This window comes from Phaethon lepturus, unplaced genomic scaffold, assembly GCF_000687285.1.
Source record: "Phaethon lepturus isolate BGI_N335 unplaced genomic scaffold, ASM68728v1 scaffold23510, whole genome shotgun sequence".
Classification (NCBI taxonomy): Eukaryota; Metazoa; Chordata; class Aves; order Phaethontiformes; family Phaethontidae; genus Phaethon; species Phaethon lepturus.
In genome coordinates this window covers 836-20,557 of record NW_010510120.1, presented here as the reverse complement: position 1 = coordinate 20,557, position 19,722 = coordinate 836, and the positions used below count along the sequence as shown (strand labels likewise).

Genomic DNA, 19,722 nt, shown 5'->3' with positions numbered 1-19,722 from the left:
GGCATTCCTCTTTTTACGATACCTCTCTTCAGACATCCTGACGCCTGATCTCATAAAGAAAACTTGAAAAAGGAGAGACGAGTTTCTCGTTGGTGCCTTTCTCCATAACATCTGCTTCTTACTCTTGCTAGCTTCAGCAAGTGCAGGGGCATGGCTGCCCAAATGGGCCAGATCCTGGGAACCAGCCAAATGTCGCTAATCCCTGTCAAGCCTGAAACTGCTGCTGGAGTTAGCGTGGCAGCTAGGGAGTTTTGGCCGCACAGGAGGCAGTGAGAGGAGATAGCACTCATGTCACAACACTGGGTGGCTTTATGGTGAGCCTGTTTCTACTGGAGTCATTCTTGTGAGGCCACGCGCACTGACTTTTTGGCCAAGTTCTGTGAGTAACGTATTGTGGTGCTGCTGGGCTGTCCCTGAAGAAGGACTGGTGGTATAGATCTTGGAATAACCAATAACAGATTTCTGTTTATGCTTCACTTTTCCATTTGCTATTAATGGTCTCCAGCACATGCCCTCTGCTCCCACGTAAATAAAAACTTACTGAGGAGACTCAGGTGCAGTGGGAATAGAGATCACAGCAGTGAGACACAGGAGGTAGATTCTTTGCTTCCAGATTGTTTAACCCCCGCAAAGACAGCCTTCTTTAAGCTAATGCTTTTTTTTTTGGTTGTTTTTTTTTTTAATCTGTGCTAAGGTAGTAAATTATGCTGCTTTCTTCGTTCTTGAAAAAGAAATGCATGTCTGAGCAGGAGGCCCTTCAAATTCAGTAACAAGTATTAGAGGCAGACAAACACTAAACAGTAGGTGCAGTATTTCTTTGGCATTCAGGTAGGTGTTCTCTCTCTCATCAAAGAGCTACAGGACTTTAAGGATACATCTAGTTAGCATTTATGGCTTTCAGTAGCAATTACTCAGGATTGCTTAGTTTCAACTTGAAAAAATTAGAATAGGATTGTTAGTAGGTATGAGACATGCAAAATGAATCCTATTTTTGTGGACCAATGTCAGAACTACATAGCTGGAAACAAGCATGTCACCAGCTTCATGCATGGATATAAGTGTACAACGTAAAAAGATACTCAGTCTGAAAGATTTCCACCTTCATCGTTAGTGTTATTTTCTTTGCAAGGACATTAATTTTTTAAGGTAATACCAGTAATATTTTTTTCTCTATGAGATTCTTAGGAGCTTCTGTTCTCATATCTATGAAAAAAGCCATTCCCTGTAGCTGGGCTATTGCTGGGCAAGAAGTTATTCTACACCACATTTTCTTTTAAGGGTGTGAAATGACATGTTGGGAAGTAGGATACCGGGGATGAGCATTTCACACCCCACCAGTAACATGTTCAAGATACAGAGTTCAGATCATGTTACAGGCATCATGCTTTCCTTTCCACCCACAAGGGACGACTTTTAGCAGCAATACATAAGAGAATTGTTGACACCACTTTATTTGCCTAATGAAGCATGCCTCCTTCATTTTGGGGGATTATAAAGAAGTATTGTGATTTAAGTGAAAGGTTTCAATGAAAGTTCTGTGAAAAAAGTTCCTGTTCTCTCTCCTCCTTTCTGAAACAGACACCCATGGTACAGAGGATTTCATCGTAAGGGGACATTTCTGGTAGAAATTATCATTAAAATTGTAGTTACAGATCTGCTGAATCATAGTTCAGCATTCCTAAATTAGAAAATACCGAGAAATTAAGTGAGATGACAGTAATAGTTGATCTTTGTAAAATTTTTTGGAAAACCATAAAAAGAAACATGCTGACAACTTAAACTGCAAATGCCCTTGTGAGCTATGTCTGATTTACAAGGCAGTTGTACAACATGCCCAAGATTAAAGAGAAAATGGGTATTATTTCACCTCACTGATAATCATCTGTGTCATGCTGATGTATGTGGGTCCAAGATGAGTTGATCAGAATCTTTTTTCAGTACTTTGGCACTAGTGTATGTCTGAAGGTGGTATTAGTTGGTTTAGAGAGTATGTCAGCCTGTATCTAATGACTACAGTTTGATAATGACTCCCAATGAGTTAAAAAAAGAAGAAGGATTAAAAAAGAGAGAGATTGAGAGGGAGAGAAAGAATACACATGCCAGTCTGACACGGGGGTCTCGCTGCTTTCATATTTTCTATGCTTTTGTATTTTATAGTCCATTAACATTATGGAGCGGACATTGCAGAAATACGGAAGCTATGAAAAATTCGAACAGGCCACTGGAGGCAGCTTGCTGACCAAAAGTCGCATCTGGAATCACGTCAGGAAATACATGGTGAAAGAAGGCTGTCTTGGTGAGGTGAGCCATACACTGGATCAGGAAAGAAACATTTATGTCGATCTTAGAAATTACACATGGATGGACCTGAGAGACGGTTTGAGAGGCCTATCCTCTATAATTACAAGAATATTCCTTACATCATATTTTTCTCATGGCTGTGCCCAGTCTAATTTTTGAACAATTGAAATGATGAAATTCCTTGTGAATGCTTCAGCCATCTCTCTGAGCCTGTTTCCTGATTCATATATGTTTGTTCTTCAATCCACCTCTTTTGGGAGTACCCAAGAACGACACCCTTCCTTCCCTCCTTTTTTCAGCTACTTGGAGACTAGCACATTTCCATTTATTCATCAGTTCTGCCATCCATTCTCTTGTGTCAAATTATTTACACCAAAGGAAAGAGTTAAGAAAAGGCCAAGAAAAATAAGCAGCAGCCCAAGAGACTGATTTATAAGAAACAACACAAATGAAAGTGACATAAGTGAATAAAAACGTCTGAAAGAGGTTGGCTTGTTGAGTTGGACTGAGTGCTGGGTTTTCCTGACTTTAACCATCTAACTTTTTAGAGCAAAAAACTTACTTCCTATATTCAGGATTTGAAAAGTCCAGTTTGACTGAGTTACATAGAATTGCTTGGAAGAGTCAGATGAAATTGAATGTATAAAAAGAGAATTATTCCAAATGAAAACACCAGCTGACACAGTCCAAGACCTGGATGAGATCACTGGCAGTGAGCAAAAGGAGTCTGGGATGGGGGATCAAAACAGAAAAATTAGTTTCCCAAAAACTAAGTTTAATTAGTAAACATAATATTATTAGGAGAAACTGTTAAATTCATCACACCTTTTTGGGACACTGTAGTTTGACACTGATACCACACTTTACCTGTGTTTCTAAGGGTGAGGTTATAAAACTACAGTTTAGAGCAAGCAGGAAAAAAAATATATTTTTGGCCTTTGCTGTGCTTTTATCTCCCTTTGAGTTCATTTTTGTCTTGGTTTGTCTTCATGGAAGCAGGATCCTACACCCTCATCAAACATCCCATGTCCTTCTTAATGAAATGCTTTACTTTTTCTGCAAAAATAAGGTTAATACGTCATGCTTAGTATTGTCTAAAATATCAAAATACTCTCTCCAGTTGAAGAGATGTTAATAAAGCTAAGTGGTGCCTGTGCTTTAAATCCAAATACTTTGGGATTTACCTGTCTTTCCTATATCTTAAATATGGGTTTTATGGGACTGATTGTATGCTGTTGAACTTGAAGCTGAATGGTGGATTTTGAATACAGGGAAGTGTCATGTTAACACCTTTGATCCCTGGGTTTTGTTAACTCTGATGTTAAAAAAAATTATCTCTCTTGTAGGTACTCTCCCTTGTACTCTTCTGAGCAGTACTGTTTCTTCAGGCATTACATGAAGAGAGAAAGGTGCTTAGTCTTCAACAAAGAGGGTTTCCCTTCTCCCTCCTAGTCACTTGTTTTAAAAGTCTTTTCAAACTCAAATAACAGAATATATCAATATGCATTTATTTCCTTTTCTGTCAGGTTTTGCTTTGATTACCCGTTTTCCAAGAGAAAACAGAAAACAAGAACTACATTCCTGTATAAAACAAAATACCAGTATTTTAATAATATTTCAAGTCTGCATCATGTATCAGGAAACAAAGTACACAGTTCTTCCCCCTCTCATTCATGTGGCTTTAAAATTGCAACTAAAAGGGTTTTAGACAGTTAAGTATATAGATACCTAGTCAATTTTTGTGTGCTTATCTAATACTTTTATGTTCTCAGTAACACCAAGATAATTAGACACAATTAAAAAAATGGAATTTTCCCTAATTTACTCTGCATATGATTGCTCCCCACCCCCCCGAATCTAGTCAGTGTTACCATATTAAATTTTGCAGTCTCATATCCGTCTGTCTTAACCCTCATGCTGAGTCCCACTAAAGCCTGAGGTTTTGTCAGCAGCACAGGTGACTAGAATAGCTCAGTGGAGTCAGAAGTGTCTCTCATAGGTGATTGCTGGTAGCAAGGAAGAGTTGTGAAGGGCAAGGGACCAAAGAGAAATAAAATAATGGAAGGGCCAAAGGAGAAAGCAGGAACAGAAGTGAGAAGACAGCTCATTGCTACCTGAACTCTCTCACCTTCAGATTGTGGTCCATCTCACAGAGGATCTGCTATCTCGAGCCTCAATGACAGTGGTGAATGGCCGCCCCACTCTCACTATCAATATCTCCACTGCGCGAGAGCACTGGCTGGAAGGGATGCTGAGACATGAAATCGGTATGAGCATGACATCACTTCTTCAGGCAAAGGGGAGTACTTGCATGCATTCTTACTTATTTTGCAATGATGGGCCAGGCACATATACAGAAGGAGGGAACGTCCCTGTCTAAAGAACCAATGCTGTAGGTGTGCCAAAGGGAAGGAGAAACCTATTTATCACTGCAGCATGCAGGGAAAGGAAGATAATCCACTTGAGGATTCCTAGGGTTCATGTACATTAGCATTTTAGGTCAGATCAGGAGGCAAGCTTTTGAAGTGAGTCTACCAGCTAGTCCCACTTACTGCACTGAGGTTCATGTGCCAAAGGAATCTTGGAGCAGTCAAAGTGTAATCCTTTCAGATGATGCTAGCCCAGAGACTATGCTCCAGGGCATACCTTCCATGCTGTCGCTGCTCAGGGACATTTTGCTCATGAGAGCAATTTAGAGCTAGCCTGGACTAAAAAAAAAGGGCAACAAAAATTGTGTAACTGTTCAACCTTGGCACCAGCCATTTCACTTTACAAATCTGCTTCTGTTATGCTGCAGTAATTGCAAATGTAGGTATGCTTTAGCTATGAACAATTTACCCAGCCACCCCTAAACAGGTGTAAGGTTGCCTTGATTATGCATTACAGAAGGTTGGACCAGCCCCGTGGAAAATTTCTACAAACTCTGCAGTGAATTTATTTTCATTAAGTACATCAAAACTGGGTAAACTTGGCTAGTGCCTGAATTTCAACTGAACAATAAGCCCTGCAGTTGCCTTGAGCCACCTTTACTTATATTGTAAGGGGACATAGCCTCTTCCAAGGCTGCAGTAGGGCTGCTTAATCACCTTCAAGAGGCAACATTTCTGCCACTTACTTTGATTCTCCTTCCTTCCGTTCACTATAATGCGTAGCCTATGCTAGCGGCATTCAGCATGTAAGACATTTTTGAAAATTCCTTTCCATGGATTTGGTAACTCAAGTCCTGCTGACATTTGTATTCCTTAGGCATTTTCAGGAGTCCCACTTGCAGTCAGCAGGTAAATAATTGTACCATGTATCTACCTCTGACAAAATTCTCTGTTGTAGACAAGGCTAAAGTTGGCCTTTTTCCCAGTGCCTAGTCCTACCAGTTCAGAGTTCTGAAGTGGGCATCTCCTTCCATTTGTTTTTTTTTTTAATCATTAGATGCTACTGTTCTAAATCCTATGTTCCTTTCTTTTCAGGAACTCATTATTTTCGGGGTTTTAACAACAACAGCCAGCCTTGGTGCAACTGGAACGGACGTAGAAAGCACGGGTTAAAACCAATCAACCCTACAGAAGAGGGGCTAGCGAGCATTCACAGTGTTCTGTTCCGCAAAGACCCTTTTCTTTGGAGAGCTGCGCTGCTCTACTACACAGTGTATCAGGCTAGCCAAATGTCCTTCAGTCAGCTTTTCCAGGATGTGGGGAAATTTGTGAAGGACCCCAATACTAGGTGGGATTACTGCGTACGAGCCAAGAGAGGGTGGACTGACACATCACAGCCAGGTGGGTTCCCTGTTTGTCTTCACTATTTTTGTACTTCAGGGAGGTTTTCAGAACATGCACAGAGCTCCTTCATCATGTCACACAGTATAAACTTTTGCAAAAGGGAGAAATGGGACTCCACACTTTCTGAAATGAGGCAGCACGATTTCTGCTATTGAAAACAAGGCTGGAAATGCACATCCATGAGACTTTCAAACTGAGTCAGTAATGGATGTTTTTTTGTTGGAAGTGGAAATGTAAATTGCAAAACCATGAAAAAGTTTATACTCACAGTTTGACCTCCTTTCATGTTTATTACAAGACATGTGATGTTGCTGTGGATATTTACAGACACCATCTTCTGTGTTTGATTTATTTCTCTGGCTAGTGGTTTTAGCCTTCTAGTTAGTTTTTGGGAAAGTTTTTGAAGTCTGGGATATAAATATCTAGTTTTTAAAAATAAAATTTTTTCTGCTCATAATGGCTTCTGACAATATGCTGTGAACAAACCCTGACAGAGTGCAATGTATCTTGATTCCTTTTAGGCTGTTTCAATAAGGATCAGGTGTACTTGGATGGCATCCTCCGAATCCTGAGATACAGAGAGTCCATTGATTTCCATCTTCTGACAGCCCTTGGAAAGGTGAGTGGACTCATGCTTACCAAAGGGTACACAGTTTTATCATTTCAGCAAGCCTGCCTGTACAGAGCTATGAGTCATTGTGCTATGTTTTACTTTGATCTAGAAATCCCTGTTCTGTACAGCACCTTGTATTACACAGTGCAAGTTACAAATATTTTGAGATCCTAAAAATTTCTACCAGCTGTTCTTCACTTCTCACTTATCAGATTAAGATTTTATGGTCATATTTCTCAGACTTCCCTTGCCTCCCTTTACAGGGTACTACCTGACTTGCAGTGCAATGGACTGCCCTGGGCAAGTGGGAGAGGTGCTAGATAAGGTGGTGGTCCTAGCAGAAAACAAAATTAACCATTTGATGCTAACGCATCCCCTTCCACCACAAAGAGTTTTTCGTCTCAGATTTCTCTCACTGATGGCACCTCTGATGTTTTTCAAAAACTAGGGTGGGTTTTTCTCCCCAGAATACATGGTATTTCTACATTCAGAGAACATATTTTATGTCCATTCTATCTGTCATTTGCTTGTTTATTCTCAAAATCATACTAAGAAGTGCAGAAACTTTGTCACACTTCCTGAATCAAATCCTTGGATTGCTAAATTTCCACAGTGCATAAAGCAGGGTTCATACTCACATAAACTGGGATTCAAATTAATATTATGCTTGCATTTAGAGCTGGTATACCAACATTTCTGCCTACTTGGCAATCAATGGGTGATAAAGGGAAGTGGCATATTATGATAGAGGGTTTTGGTCCACATTTAAGAAGTTTTGCCTTTAGTGTCAGAAACATCTGTATTGGTGAGAAGAGCTATTTAGGCAACTGAACCAAGTTAGAAAGCTCTGAAAATAAAATTGCACTCTCAAATAAGTCTCTGCAACTTTATTCTCTGAAACTTCCTTTTGCTTTATGCCTGCTTAACTCCACACAGCCTCTGCCCGCTGAACGCCTGAACACATACAGTTTTTGCGCTGCTTTATCCCTTTCTCTCTTCAGGGAGTCTGCAGGATTGTCAAGCCACTTCAAAAACATAAGAAGTCATTCCTCATATAATTACAGATTCCACTATAATCCACATGGCAAGGCATCCACATTAAAGGTCTACAAGCAATTTAATTCTGGCAGTATAATAAAAGGGATCTTAAAGTCTACTCTGAATGTTTTTGCTGCACACATCTGCAATCAAACTGGAAATTTGTGTATAAGAGCGGTGCCTGCTTTCAGCATCACAGATCAGAAAAGTCTACTCTGAATGTTTTTGCTGCACACATCTGCAATCAAACTGGAAATTTGTGTGTAAGAGTGGTGCCTGGTTTCAGCATCACAGATCAGTTGAGGTCTGGAGGGACCTCTTAAGATCGTCTAGTCCAACTCCCATGCTTAAGCAGGATCAGCTAGAGCAGGTTGCTCCAGACCATGTCCAGTTGAGCTTTGAATATTGCCACTGATGGAGACTCCACAACCTCTCTGGGCAGCCTGTTGACAGTGTTTTACCACCCTCCCCATAAAAAAGTGTTTTGTGCTCAGACAGAATTTTGTGCATTTTAACTGGTGCCCACTGCCTCTTGCCCTGCCAGTGGGCACTGCTGAGAAGAGCCCAACTCCCTTGTCATTCCTTCCCATCAGGTGTTTATACACACTGGTAAGATCCCCCTGAGCCTTCTCTTCTCCAGGCTGAACAGTCCCAGCTCTCTCAGCCTTTCCTCGTAGGAGAGATGCTCCAGTGCTTTAATCATCTTAGTGACCCTTCACTGTGCCTGCTCTAATATCTCCATATACTCCATATATAAGTTCTGTGAGCATAGAGAAATACGAAACTTGCACTGAGATCTAGTCTGTGGTTATTACGAGTTTATCACCACTCTAAAGGGTGATTTGTTTGTTTATTTAAGGGTGGAATAGGAGGATCAGGTTGTTCCAAAGGGACCATTAAGCTCAGCTGGCATGTCTTCCAGGTTAGAAGAAAAAGCACAGAATTAAAACATAAGGAAGCCCAGCATTTAGTGTGAAAATTTTCATTGCCGTTAGAAGATTCTCAGTGTTGTATTGTAACAAGTGAACTCATCCTTCTCAGCATGCCTACCTTGGGCATATTTTCATCACAAATACCATAAAGGTATGAACATAATTAATAGAAAACTAAAGCAGTCAACTATACTGCTGACAAGAAATTGCTTCTGTACTTTAGTAGGTAGTTTCACAGCTGTAAAATCAGAGCACTGCTTTCTCATGCGAATGTATTTATGACAGAGCCGTGCTGAAGTTTCTGTGTCTTCTTTTCTCGTTTGATTGCTAGAGATCTGGCTGATGGAGGTAGCTATGCCTTCCTGATGCTTCTGGCATTACTTTTACAGTGTAGAAGAGCGCAGTGCATGGAAACAGAACACATGCAAGCTGTGTGGCATACCTAAAAGTGACTGAGGAAAGAGCTTGAAGCCTGAGAAAAGACGCTTTTTAGAAGGACCAGTTTTAAAACTTTGCAGGAAAGAATCGAATATGGGAAGCACTGCAAAACATTCATGTAGTAATCACATGCAAGTAATATTAAAGAGAAACAGAATGCAGATATTGGGTGCACTGCAGTGTAGCATAACTACCAGAGTTTTAAAAAGCAAAAGCAGCAAAACGTCACCTACTATTGTGTTTCCAAGAATGTGAACACATTACACAGAGCCTCAGTAAGCCTGTTTTAGCCTCAGTCTTTTTTACCTAGTACAATGTGGTACGAAGACAACCTGTTGCTACAGTAGGATGAGATTATGTCTTTGACCTCCTCAAGATGTCCACTTATGTAATTTTTTAGCAATTGCAAGAACTGGGGAAATACATCCCATTCAAACATCCCATTCAAACCATACCTTGGATCACAGATACTTGTTTCTTGGTTGCAGCAGTTCACAGAAACCCCTGAACATAAATATGAGGGGGAAATCATCCTTTTTTTTTCCTTTGGGAGAAAAGAGGTAGAGTTTTCAGTTGGGACAGGAGGGAAGGTCAGTATTTAATCTCATTTGGTGCTGTGTCTCCAGACTGAGAGGAGATGGTATGATTTTGTATAGCTCCTCTCTATCTACTTCTAAACAGGTTAATCGGCTGTAATGCCACACCATCTTCACACAGCAGTATCTTAGTGACTTGAGTAAGCCTGAGCATGGGTGTATGTTCGTTTTTTTAATCAGGATGCATCTTGTCATTGCAGCTAGAAAAGCACATGTGTACTCAGATGCAAATTCAGTCTCTTTGCGGACTTTGTTCCTATTATCAGTGAGATATGCACCTATCTCTGACTGCCCCTATGGAACAGGTTTAGTAATCTGGATGACACCATCCTGTCTTTCCAGAGCCCCTCCATGCCCCTTACACATTGGTGGATCATTCATGGTCACTTTAATCTTTTCCAAATAGAAACCATCACCTGCTAAGAGGGTAGGCTGTTTCCAGGGAATCCTGACTGTGCAGCGCTGAGCTCCTTGAAAGAAACATGGGGTAAAAAGGTTGAAAGGAGCAGGCTTCCACTCTCAAGCCACCTGGCACAAACCTGCTGTGAGGAAATAGGATGTGCCAGTTGGTAAGCGTTTACAGCCAGGCTTGTGGTTTTTGCCAGTACATATGCTTCTGTCTGTAGGGTGCCCAGAACACGCAGCTTGTAGACAATGCGGCAACCACATAAATTTCATCACACTGCATAGCTGCCCAAGGAGTCCTGTTCTGTGCTTGCAGTGCAGCTTGTGTAGCTATTGCACAGCCAAAGCATTCATCCTTTCTGGACCATCATTCACAGAACTTTGAGCTACTGTGCACTCAAGACTTGAAGTCCTAGTTTGTAGAATCATAAGACTATGGAGAAAAATCTCAGCTTCCGTTAGAAAAAAAAAGTAGTAGGCCCTGTAGTAGCTGGAAAACATTTGAAAGTGTCACACCTATACCCAGAAGGCTCTGATGCCAAGAGGCAAAGCCAATCTCCGCCCTGCTATTGAATGGGGAAAAAAAATTAATTGGGATGCTTAAGGCTTGCCCATGCTATAGTTAGTTACTAGAGGTGCATTTTAATTTAGCTTTGCATAAGGACATTTGCTAGTCAATATGAAAACATCAGCACTCAGGTCAGCTAGCACCATGCCTTTCCAAAGCCAGAGCCTGCGTGCTTCCCGTGCCATGCCTGTCCCACACTCCCTTTCTAGTTAGTCTTTGGCACAGTGTTTTTTCCATTCTCATGTCAATCTTTCCACCTCTTTGAGAAGAGACTCCAAGACTCACGTTTCATCCTTTCCCTCTCTATTCCTGCAGCTGCTGTAGGTCATTCTCATTCAGGTTCCTATGAGTCTGCTCACTGATTGAATCAAAAGCAGAATGAGGAAGTACAGAGGCATTTGCTAAAATTACATTTTTTTGCATCTTGCACTGAGGCATAGTTATTCATGTTTTCAAAGGATTCTCACAAGCTTTTAAATCCCCCTTCTCTGAATTCTTTCCTCACCCACAAGAGAGAATTTAGAGCTGCAGCAGAGAAGTAACAGGACTATAGTACTAAATTAACCCATGTCCTTCCTTACAGATCTCATATGAGGATGTGGACCGCCTGAAAGGACTAGCTGTGATTGAGAACATGAGGGTACCACACTTCTTGCAAGACCATGCCCGGTATATGGAGCACTTGGAAAAGATCATGGAAGTCAATGAGCTGACTGATGAGGAGCTCCAGCATCTCATAAATTAACAGTATTAGTCTACCATTCACTTTGTAGGGATGTAGAACTGGACTTCCCAGAGCTTGCAAAAATGGATTTATGAGGGGTGGGGTGGGAGAGAAGGGTGGCCAGAATATGTGGAAATCAGAAAAGGCACCTCTATGTTCCTTTTGCATTGTGATTGTATACTGATTATTTTCTAAAAGGTTTGTGCGGTTTTTTAAATTTGGCTTAGGTCATTCCTTAGTGACCTGTCCAATCATCTACTCTGTTTTGTACGCTAGGTATAGTGCTTGGTACTGTCTTTTGCAATATACTGCCTTTTCCCACCCAGATGCAGAGGTGGAGGAAAGGAGAAAGAAGAGAAATTCCTCCTTAGTTCACTTGTGTTTGCTCTGTCTTTGATCATAACTTTCACAGTTCATAGTGATAGAACTGCTGTAGGTTATGCTACATCACTATCTGTGTAACTTGTTCCCGTTTGCTCATCGTTGCAATGAAAAAGAAAGTTTAAAAACAGTGCACAGAAGCAGGTCTTTGTGCCATAGGATCAAAGCTCTGTAATGCTATAAAAAGGTTTTGTTTTTTTTTACTGGGAGATTTAGCATTAAAAAAAAAAAAGATAGGTATTGCTGTTTTAATGACTGCAAGCAGGTAGCAAAGTCATCCTGCTTTATCCCCTCAAAAAGTTACACTGTTCCACACTTTCATCTGTATAGTACATGTTTCAGGAAGCTGAATTCTGGAAAGGGTCTCTCTTCTTTGAGGGCAAGCATAGCATGTCTAGGAAGCTCAACATGGCAGTGTTTTGGAAGAAGGGTCGGGCAGAACTGTGATTTCATGAGTTAGGTGTTTTAAATAAATTCAGGAACACAGGAACATGATTCAGCACAGCAGGCAACACGCACAGCTCAGGGTCACCTAAGCCTACCGAGGGTCAAGTCAACTTTTTGAGCAGCACCTCCATGCTACAGCAAGCTTCAGCTTGCAGACCTCGATGAAGAAACAAGATGTGAATGGGGGAAAAGAACACTCACAAGTGCCCTATTCCTGTGTTCCAACAGAAGTGCTGCACCACTCTGAAGCAACCTCAACCTCTGTTTTAACTGCCGGTGCTATATCCAGAAGGCAGAAGAGAAAGCACCTTACTGTAAGGCACGGCTAGTCACATGATTAATAGCTTAGATGACACAGGAAGACTTACCACATAAACTACATTTTCTGATTGCGGAGTATTAGGGAATTATTGAGGCAAATTGAGTTTTGCACCTGTAATTATTCTGACAATGGGTTTTGTTTTAGTAGATGGCATTTTAGCAGGGCTCCTGTGAACTCCCGGGAAGCAGCTATGGTAGCAGAGGCTGGACAGGAGCTAGCGAGAGCCTTGGACAGGGCTTCTGCCATTTCTTCCCCTTCTGCCATGGCACTGGTCACAGGCCTGGCATTAGATAAGGCGAGTAGATGGAGCCAAGGTTTCCTCCACACCACATTTGCATGGACCTGAGCCCTGATATCCCTCCCTCCCTGCTTATCCTGTTATTTAATGAAACGGATTAAATAATCCTCCCACCTTATTTTACACCCAGGACATTACCAGCCATGGCAGCAAAGTCTTGAGAACACGTTTTCTGATCCATAGGAAAATCTGTGAGTCAAAGCTCTCAGTTGGCTAAGAGGTCTGATGTTTTTTGAATAATCCCATAAAAGCAGCTGCCTTTTAGATAGTATTGCGGGTGTGTTTGTAGCAGCTGGCTGGCTGGCTGATGGCTTCTAAAAAGAAAAAGTGCTCAGCAAGCATAAATTTACTAAATGTGGTTATTTTCAAGGCAGCAACCAAGAAATGCTCGCAGCAGCCTTAATTTTATATTGTCAGTATTGTTCATGAGCTGAAAGGCTGAAAGCCTCTGTATGCTGAAATAAAAGCCCTTTTTCTCTCCTTCCCCCCTTCTGGCTGTCTAGTTTGATCACTGGTAACTTCGCCTGCCCAGCTTTGTTTTAGAGCTGTGCCAAGTACACATGGTGTGGCAGCAGCCTGACAGGAACCATTTGCAGTCATGCACCCCCGTGCTACAGGTTTTGGCTCCTTTGCCAGAAGCAGCAAGAAAGCCACACAATGACTGAGGTCGAGTCAAAAGGCAGAGATCATTTGAGCTACACCATGGAAGAACCTGGCTCACTTTGCTGACCAAGGGGTATGCAAAAGGGCCAGTTCATTATGAAAGGGACAATTTTGAACTGATTTTTTCTCTTCTAGGGGAGATCCCTGCCTTCCTCCAGTGACTTCTGCATAAGCAAAGTGCTTTTCCTCCTCCTCCTCCAGTAGTAATGTCTTATAATCTAAGTGTATGTACTTAATGTGTCCTTTGAAACCAGGAGGCTGTGCTAGTCACCCTGCTTTGCCACCAAATACTGTGCCTACAGCCCTTCCTCCAACAGCCAGTTGACTCTTTTACCACTCTGTAGCCCTAAATGCTACTACAGGCCTTTTTGCTTTACTCGAAAACCTGCACCTCATTTCCTTCAAAGAAGTAGGCACCATTAAACTTATGTTCTTCATTATTCTAGAAATAGATTTGCCTTGTCCAAGCTTGGAGTCCAGAAGCAGTCAGTATCAAAAGTAATACTGTAGCCATAGATGAAGCTGTCAGCTTCTGTTTTCAGCATCAGATTGTCTTTCCTCCATTGTAAAAGTGTTTCAAATTTTGAAGTGTAGCTTTTGTAAGTTTTCCTGAATTTGTTTTTTCCCACTGTGAAGACACTGGTTATTAAATCATGATACTGAAGTTCTGTAATAAAGTGTATGGGCAGCAGCACATGTGAACTCACATCACTGCACAGTTTCATGATGTCAATGATGTGATGACAGCCTTTCCTGGCAGTCTGGCTCAGTTGCTTTGCTGAGATGTAGCCACGTCTCGCTACTTCGTTACTCCCATACAGAAACCTGGTCAACATTGAAAAAGCCTCCCCATTTCACCAGACCAATTTTAAAAGGCATTTTATATGATTTTTACAAATAAAGATAAGTGAAAGAATGACAGAGATGAGAGTACTAAATGTTACATCGTGTTGTGTGAGCGTGTTACTGTCTTTCAGTGGCATTGGGTCTACAGCTAGTTGCACATCCCATGCTGTGCATGGAAGAGGTGGCTTTCTGACGCAGTTTTGAAGAAACATTACTTGGGGCTGGAGCCATGAAGGGTCTGTTGAAGTCTTACACCAGGTACGGCTCCCCCTGCTCTGTCAGAAGGCCTGGCTGCTCCCGAGGAAATCGCACCCGCTCCCTTTCTCTAGGATATGGTCTCAGGCGTCATCGCAGCCAGTTGGCTGTGATGCGTTTCTTGGCACCATCCAAATGGCAACTCCAACTGTCCCACTTTAACACTTCGATCCATCCCCCCCGCTCCCTCGCTGCTTAATTTCAGAGCTTCTTGTCCCTTCTCACATTATAAACTGTGCTTGCTTATCTCCAAGGAGTCCTGTCATCTCCTTGTTGTTCAGCTCCCTCAGATATAAGGATAACATTTAAGGATTGTGGGTTCTATTTAATGGGAATACTTCAAAAGTCATTAGCTGATGCGCCTTGCAAGATTGCTAAATATCATTGCATTACATTCCCTTGCTAGCTTGTTTGGAAAACTCAGCCTGAAATCAAACCTCTCCACAGGCTTCCGACTCACCACTGTTCTCCCTCGCCCGGTGCATCCCAGATACGGAACCGCAGAAGGGGTATCAGCAGTGTGAAACACAACTCTCAAGCTTTGCTGGGCAGGTCTCACTTCAGTACTGCATGAATTTCACATTAGTTACAGGTGCTCTGCAGGACTGCTGCAACTCTGAAGTCCTTTTTTCAGCACTCGAGTGCCAGGCTTGTGAAGCTAGACGCCCTGCAAGCAGTTTCAGGAGCAACTCGAGCATCAAGGGGCTCGGTGATGCTCCGGTCTGCCTGGTGGGGAGGGAAAGCTGGAAATCATTGACGCTGGAAACCAGGGTGGAAGTCTGACCACACACAAGTCAGGGTGGAAGTTGAGAGGCACTGTCTACACCAAGAGAAAAGCAAAAGGAAACAGCTGGAATGACTGGGTTTTTTAAGGAAGTGATATCTCAGTATCATGATTTAAAAGTGTCTTAATAATTTTCATAATATATTAGCACCAAATTAAGAAGTTCTTTGAGTTCTTTTCAGTTTGCAGTTTAAAATGAGATTGTGTATCTAATGTACAGAGGGGAGAATCTATTTTGGCTTTGCTGAACAATTATGGACTTTTCACAACTGAAAGTCTATGATAGATTAAATCCAGAAAATCTGGACATTGAATTTGAAACGCATTCATTTACATTGATTCAATAATAAAAAGATGCCATCAGGATTACCTTTCAAGGCACAGCCATACCCTTCCCATTAAAGTTGTCTAAATTCATTTCTTATGGTGCTGCTGAAATATTTTGTATCTTCCCCAATCACATAGTACCTCTGAGGCACTTTAAGCCCCTTTTCCTAAAGTGTCTGTGGACATGCAGGGCAGAGTACAGCATTATTTCAGCTCTTTAGATAACGAAGAAACCAAGGTGGAAGTTACAACTACGCTGGCCGCCGTACGAAGCAGGAAAGAACACGGATGGAGACCGCAGAGTCAGGGCTCGCGCGAGCGAGCAGGATCGGGTTGGATAGGCATGGTTTTGAAGAGAAAGAAATTCCTAACAAAACTCGGTGGCGGGAGAAACGCGGCCGGTGACACAGGAATGGCTGGCTCCAGGCCGCGGTACTCCTCTCGTGCCGCAGGGTGAGAGCGGGGTGGACGCCTCCCCAGAGGGGCTTTCTCCGCTGGCCTGCGCGATGCTGTGGGGCTCTGGAGGAGAAACGGAGGGCACACACCAACACCAGCCCCCCTGCACAGCTGCTCTAAGGCAGCAGCGGTTAAACCGCAACTTTTGCTTATTTTTCCTGCTTGGATTTTGTCCTGGTCTCTAGCACCCATCCTTCAGGCTGTGTTTATTTAATTCCAGTGCTTCACCTTCCTTTTTATCTCAAGAATAAGTTCTCTACCACATCATCCATCTCTGAGCCTAGAAAGTCAATTCCCTCCCATCCACCAAAAAAATCCGTATGTTATCTGTGAGTCAGCCTCTTCTCCTTCCTCGCCCCTGGCAATATTTCAAAGCTCTATTGTTGATCTTCACCTACACCTTTCAGAAGATAAGCTTTTCCAGGTTTGGGCAAGATTTTTCTTGGACACACAGGACCATAGGGAAAAGCCTCCAGCTGTGATTCACTTCTCCGTCTGCTTTCTCATCTCCATCCTTCCTCCTTTCCCAGCCCCTCTCTGCCCCACACTCCTCCAGCTCCCAGCAACCTTGCTCAGATGTTTCTCTCCTTAGGGCCCTCCATGTTGCAGCTGTGTCCCAGACGTGCGTCACTTCGGGGAGCCCCCGCGCCATTCCTGCCTCTCCGTTGGCACACTCCCGCTACCCCCCTGCTCCCCGTGCATTCGCAACCCCTCACACATCCCCTCCGCCCCCCTGACTCTCTGAGGTTCCTTCACAGGTCCTCAACTGTCCCAAGAGCAACAGAAATATTTTTCCTTCTCTTTCGAAGGGAGCAATGTGGTTAAGCGTAGCTCTGCTCACACCTTCCCGACTCGGAGCCCTGCCTGTTACTTCGCTACCTTCCTGCTGCAGGCAGAAAGGAGCAACAGCGGGTCCTTACACTGGTGGGGCAGGCGTATTTCTAAGCGTAAAGCAAAGCATGGCACTACAAGCGGACATACGACTCTGTCCCAGGGTGACAGACAGGGACAAGCATGGTGTCTATCAGCTGACCAGTATTGCCGCCCTTCAGGTCTCCACATACGCCTCCACACATCCCACCAGGCGCGGAGCAGAAGGCAGTGAGGAAACCTAGCACAAGCGCTTCTCCTCCAGCGCCTTCCTGACCCAAGGGAGCAGCTGGGTGGATGAGGACAAGATGAGAAGTCCCTTTAAAGCAGCTGGGGAAACCTCATGTGCAAAGGGGAAGAGTAGCATGACCACAAAATTACTAGGAAAATGAATAGTAGTCCTGCAGTTGAAAGAATCACGTTAAGGGTCCCCCAAAAGAGAGTACGTGAGAACCGAGGTGCCCAGCCAGGCACAAACTGTGAGTGATCTTCGTGGGAGCAGGCTGATAACCTCAAGCAGTAAGGGAAGGAGGACGTTAAGTAACCACCCAGCTGCAAGGCAGCCCCTCTTGTCTACCAGCATGCCAGGGGATGAAGGAGGTCTGAAGGGATGGTCTGGAGAAGGAAGAGCTTCCTTGAAGGCCACTCCCTAAAAACTGGTGAGAAAATGCTCCGAGAGCTTGGTGCTGGTGCTCCTTGTGTTATCTCTTCACACAAAGTTTGAGCAATATTGCAATTCAGGTCTGTGCACATTCCATTTTATTTTCTTTTTAAACAAGGTCTGTGCTTTTACATAGCTGATAAGAGACACCTTTGGACATCCCTCAGGCTGGGAACATCTCATCATGCAGTGTTACGAGACAGCCAGAAGGATGGGTCATCAAAGGGTCACCCAGCCACATACTTCCTAAGTGTACACGTAACCTGTGAGTACTCTGGAGTAACTTTGATTCTATGCAGGAGCTTTTTCACTTCCAGATATGGAGGTAAAAAATGACTTAAGACTTAAAAACCTAAAACACAAACAAACATATCATCACCTTCTGTTGTAACCTGATGAGAAAAGGGTCTGCTTGGATGTGCACACGTCTTTATATTATATACTGTCCTATATACATGCGGCCTCTCTTAAGAGGCACATGATCGCAGACATATATTACTATATATATATTACTTATATCCAAAGCAGCAACCAGCAGCAGCCAACATGTTGCTGGGACCAGTGAAAGGTCTGTAGCAACACCTCCGTGAGGGTACCTCCCATTCCCTCGTACCAGGTATGTTCTCAGTGCCCCCCAAAGTTATAAGCTGTTAAGCCTTATTATCTCCTGAAGTGTTTTAAGCAGGGAGGAGGTAACCCAACCCAAGCCGACGTGAGTGAGCAGAGGAGCTGGGCAGCGGCACAGGCCGGCATCAGCAGCCGAGGGCTCCATCTGCCATTGCGGTCGCGTCCTGCTCTGCGGGACGTGGGACACGGCCCAGAACCGCTGAGTGGCGACAGCGAGAGCTGCGCAGCCTGTGGGCACGGAGCTTCAGTCACGCTCCCCGAGCGGCAGATTCACAGAGAGTCGCTGCTGCACCTCTTCTGAGGATGAAAACAGCTGCTGCAGGCTCCGTTTCCCTGCTTTGGTGAGCCTGACCCCTCGCATGGGGGAGAACTTTGCACTTTGCTTCGGAAAAACACATGAACACAAGCCGCCAAAGAAGTTTTTCCCGTCTAGCAACTCTGTATGGAAGTGTGAAATCTGGAAAGTCAAAGGGCCAGGAAATGCCTGCATGGCTTTGCCTGGCTTCCTGCGGCTCAGGAAAAGCCGATAACCGAAATATGGGACATTTCCACCCATTTTCTGAGTGCTTGAATTTACGACCTGAAGTGCTCCCAGGGAACAAGCAGCTGCTGCCCCAGGAGTTCTGCTTCCCATCCCATCCAGCTCCTGCCCACGGCCAGCATGCTCCATGCTCCTTCAAGACACCAGTTTTAAAACCAAAAATCAACTCATTCCCAAAAGAAGGCATTTAGATGTCTAGGAAAACCTTGAAATCCCCTGGGCCGACCCTTTTCTCTCCTTTTCTAGGAACACTGAGCACCGATTCCCGTGGGGGCTCAAAAGTGCCAAGTCCAAGGCTGGTTACCTTGTGTGATCAAGCTTCTACCCCTGCTGCACCAGGTTTCATTCAACTCGCTGCTGCCATGACCTGGTTCTTGGGAGTTCATTTCCAGGACAGTTACTTAGTTGTGTTTGCTCCTCACAGGTTTTTAGCAGCTCTCCAAAATACTCCCCTTGTACTGCAACTCCTTTTTTTAGGCCATTTGCAGCACTGCTTGGTGCAACAAAACTGCAAAGCCGAGTGACCAAACGGATGTTTGCCAAATAAATCCTCCTAACAAGCCCACGGGAGAAAGCAGCAGCTTTGCCCTGAAGCAAACGGGTCAGAGCAAACAGGAAAGGAGAATAATTTGTCTGTGGATATTGTAAAAGCCTTCGCTGCAGGGAGCGGAGAGGAGAGGTCAAACAGCCGACCTGCCCCCCTCAGCCTTGAGGTGCTGCTTGAAGCTTTTGTCCAGCAGGTGCTAAAAGGTAGAAACTCAACTTGAAAACTCAACTTGAAAACTCAACCGTGCCCCACCAGGAGCTGAGTTTTCAACACACACCCCCCCCCACCCAGAAGCTGGCCAGGCAAGCA

At 43.6% G+C, this 19,722-nt stretch overlaps 1 protein-coding gene across 1 annotated transcript in view; it reads left to right on the top strand.

Moving 5' to 3' along the window:
• Positions 1 to 11,519, top strand: part of KIAA0895 (KIAA0895 ortholog) — a gene marked incomplete at its 5' end in the record, with an annotated part of 20,343 nt that extends 8,824 nt beyond the window's left edge. The window contains 5 exons of the mRNA XM_010296087.1: positions 2,158 to 2,301; positions 4,436 to 4,568; positions 5,766 to 6,071; positions 6,596 to 6,693; positions 11,248 to 11,519. Of these exons, the coding sequence (XP_010294389.1) occupies positions 2,158 to 2,301; positions 4,436 to 4,568; positions 5,766 to 6,071; positions 6,596 to 6,693; positions 11,248 to 11,409 (843 nt within the window). The remainder of the gene's footprint in view (positions 1 to 2,157; positions 2,302 to 4,435; positions 4,569 to 5,765; positions 6,072 to 6,595; positions 6,694 to 11,247) is intronic.
• Positions 11,520 to 19,722: the final 8,203 nt, after the last annotated feature.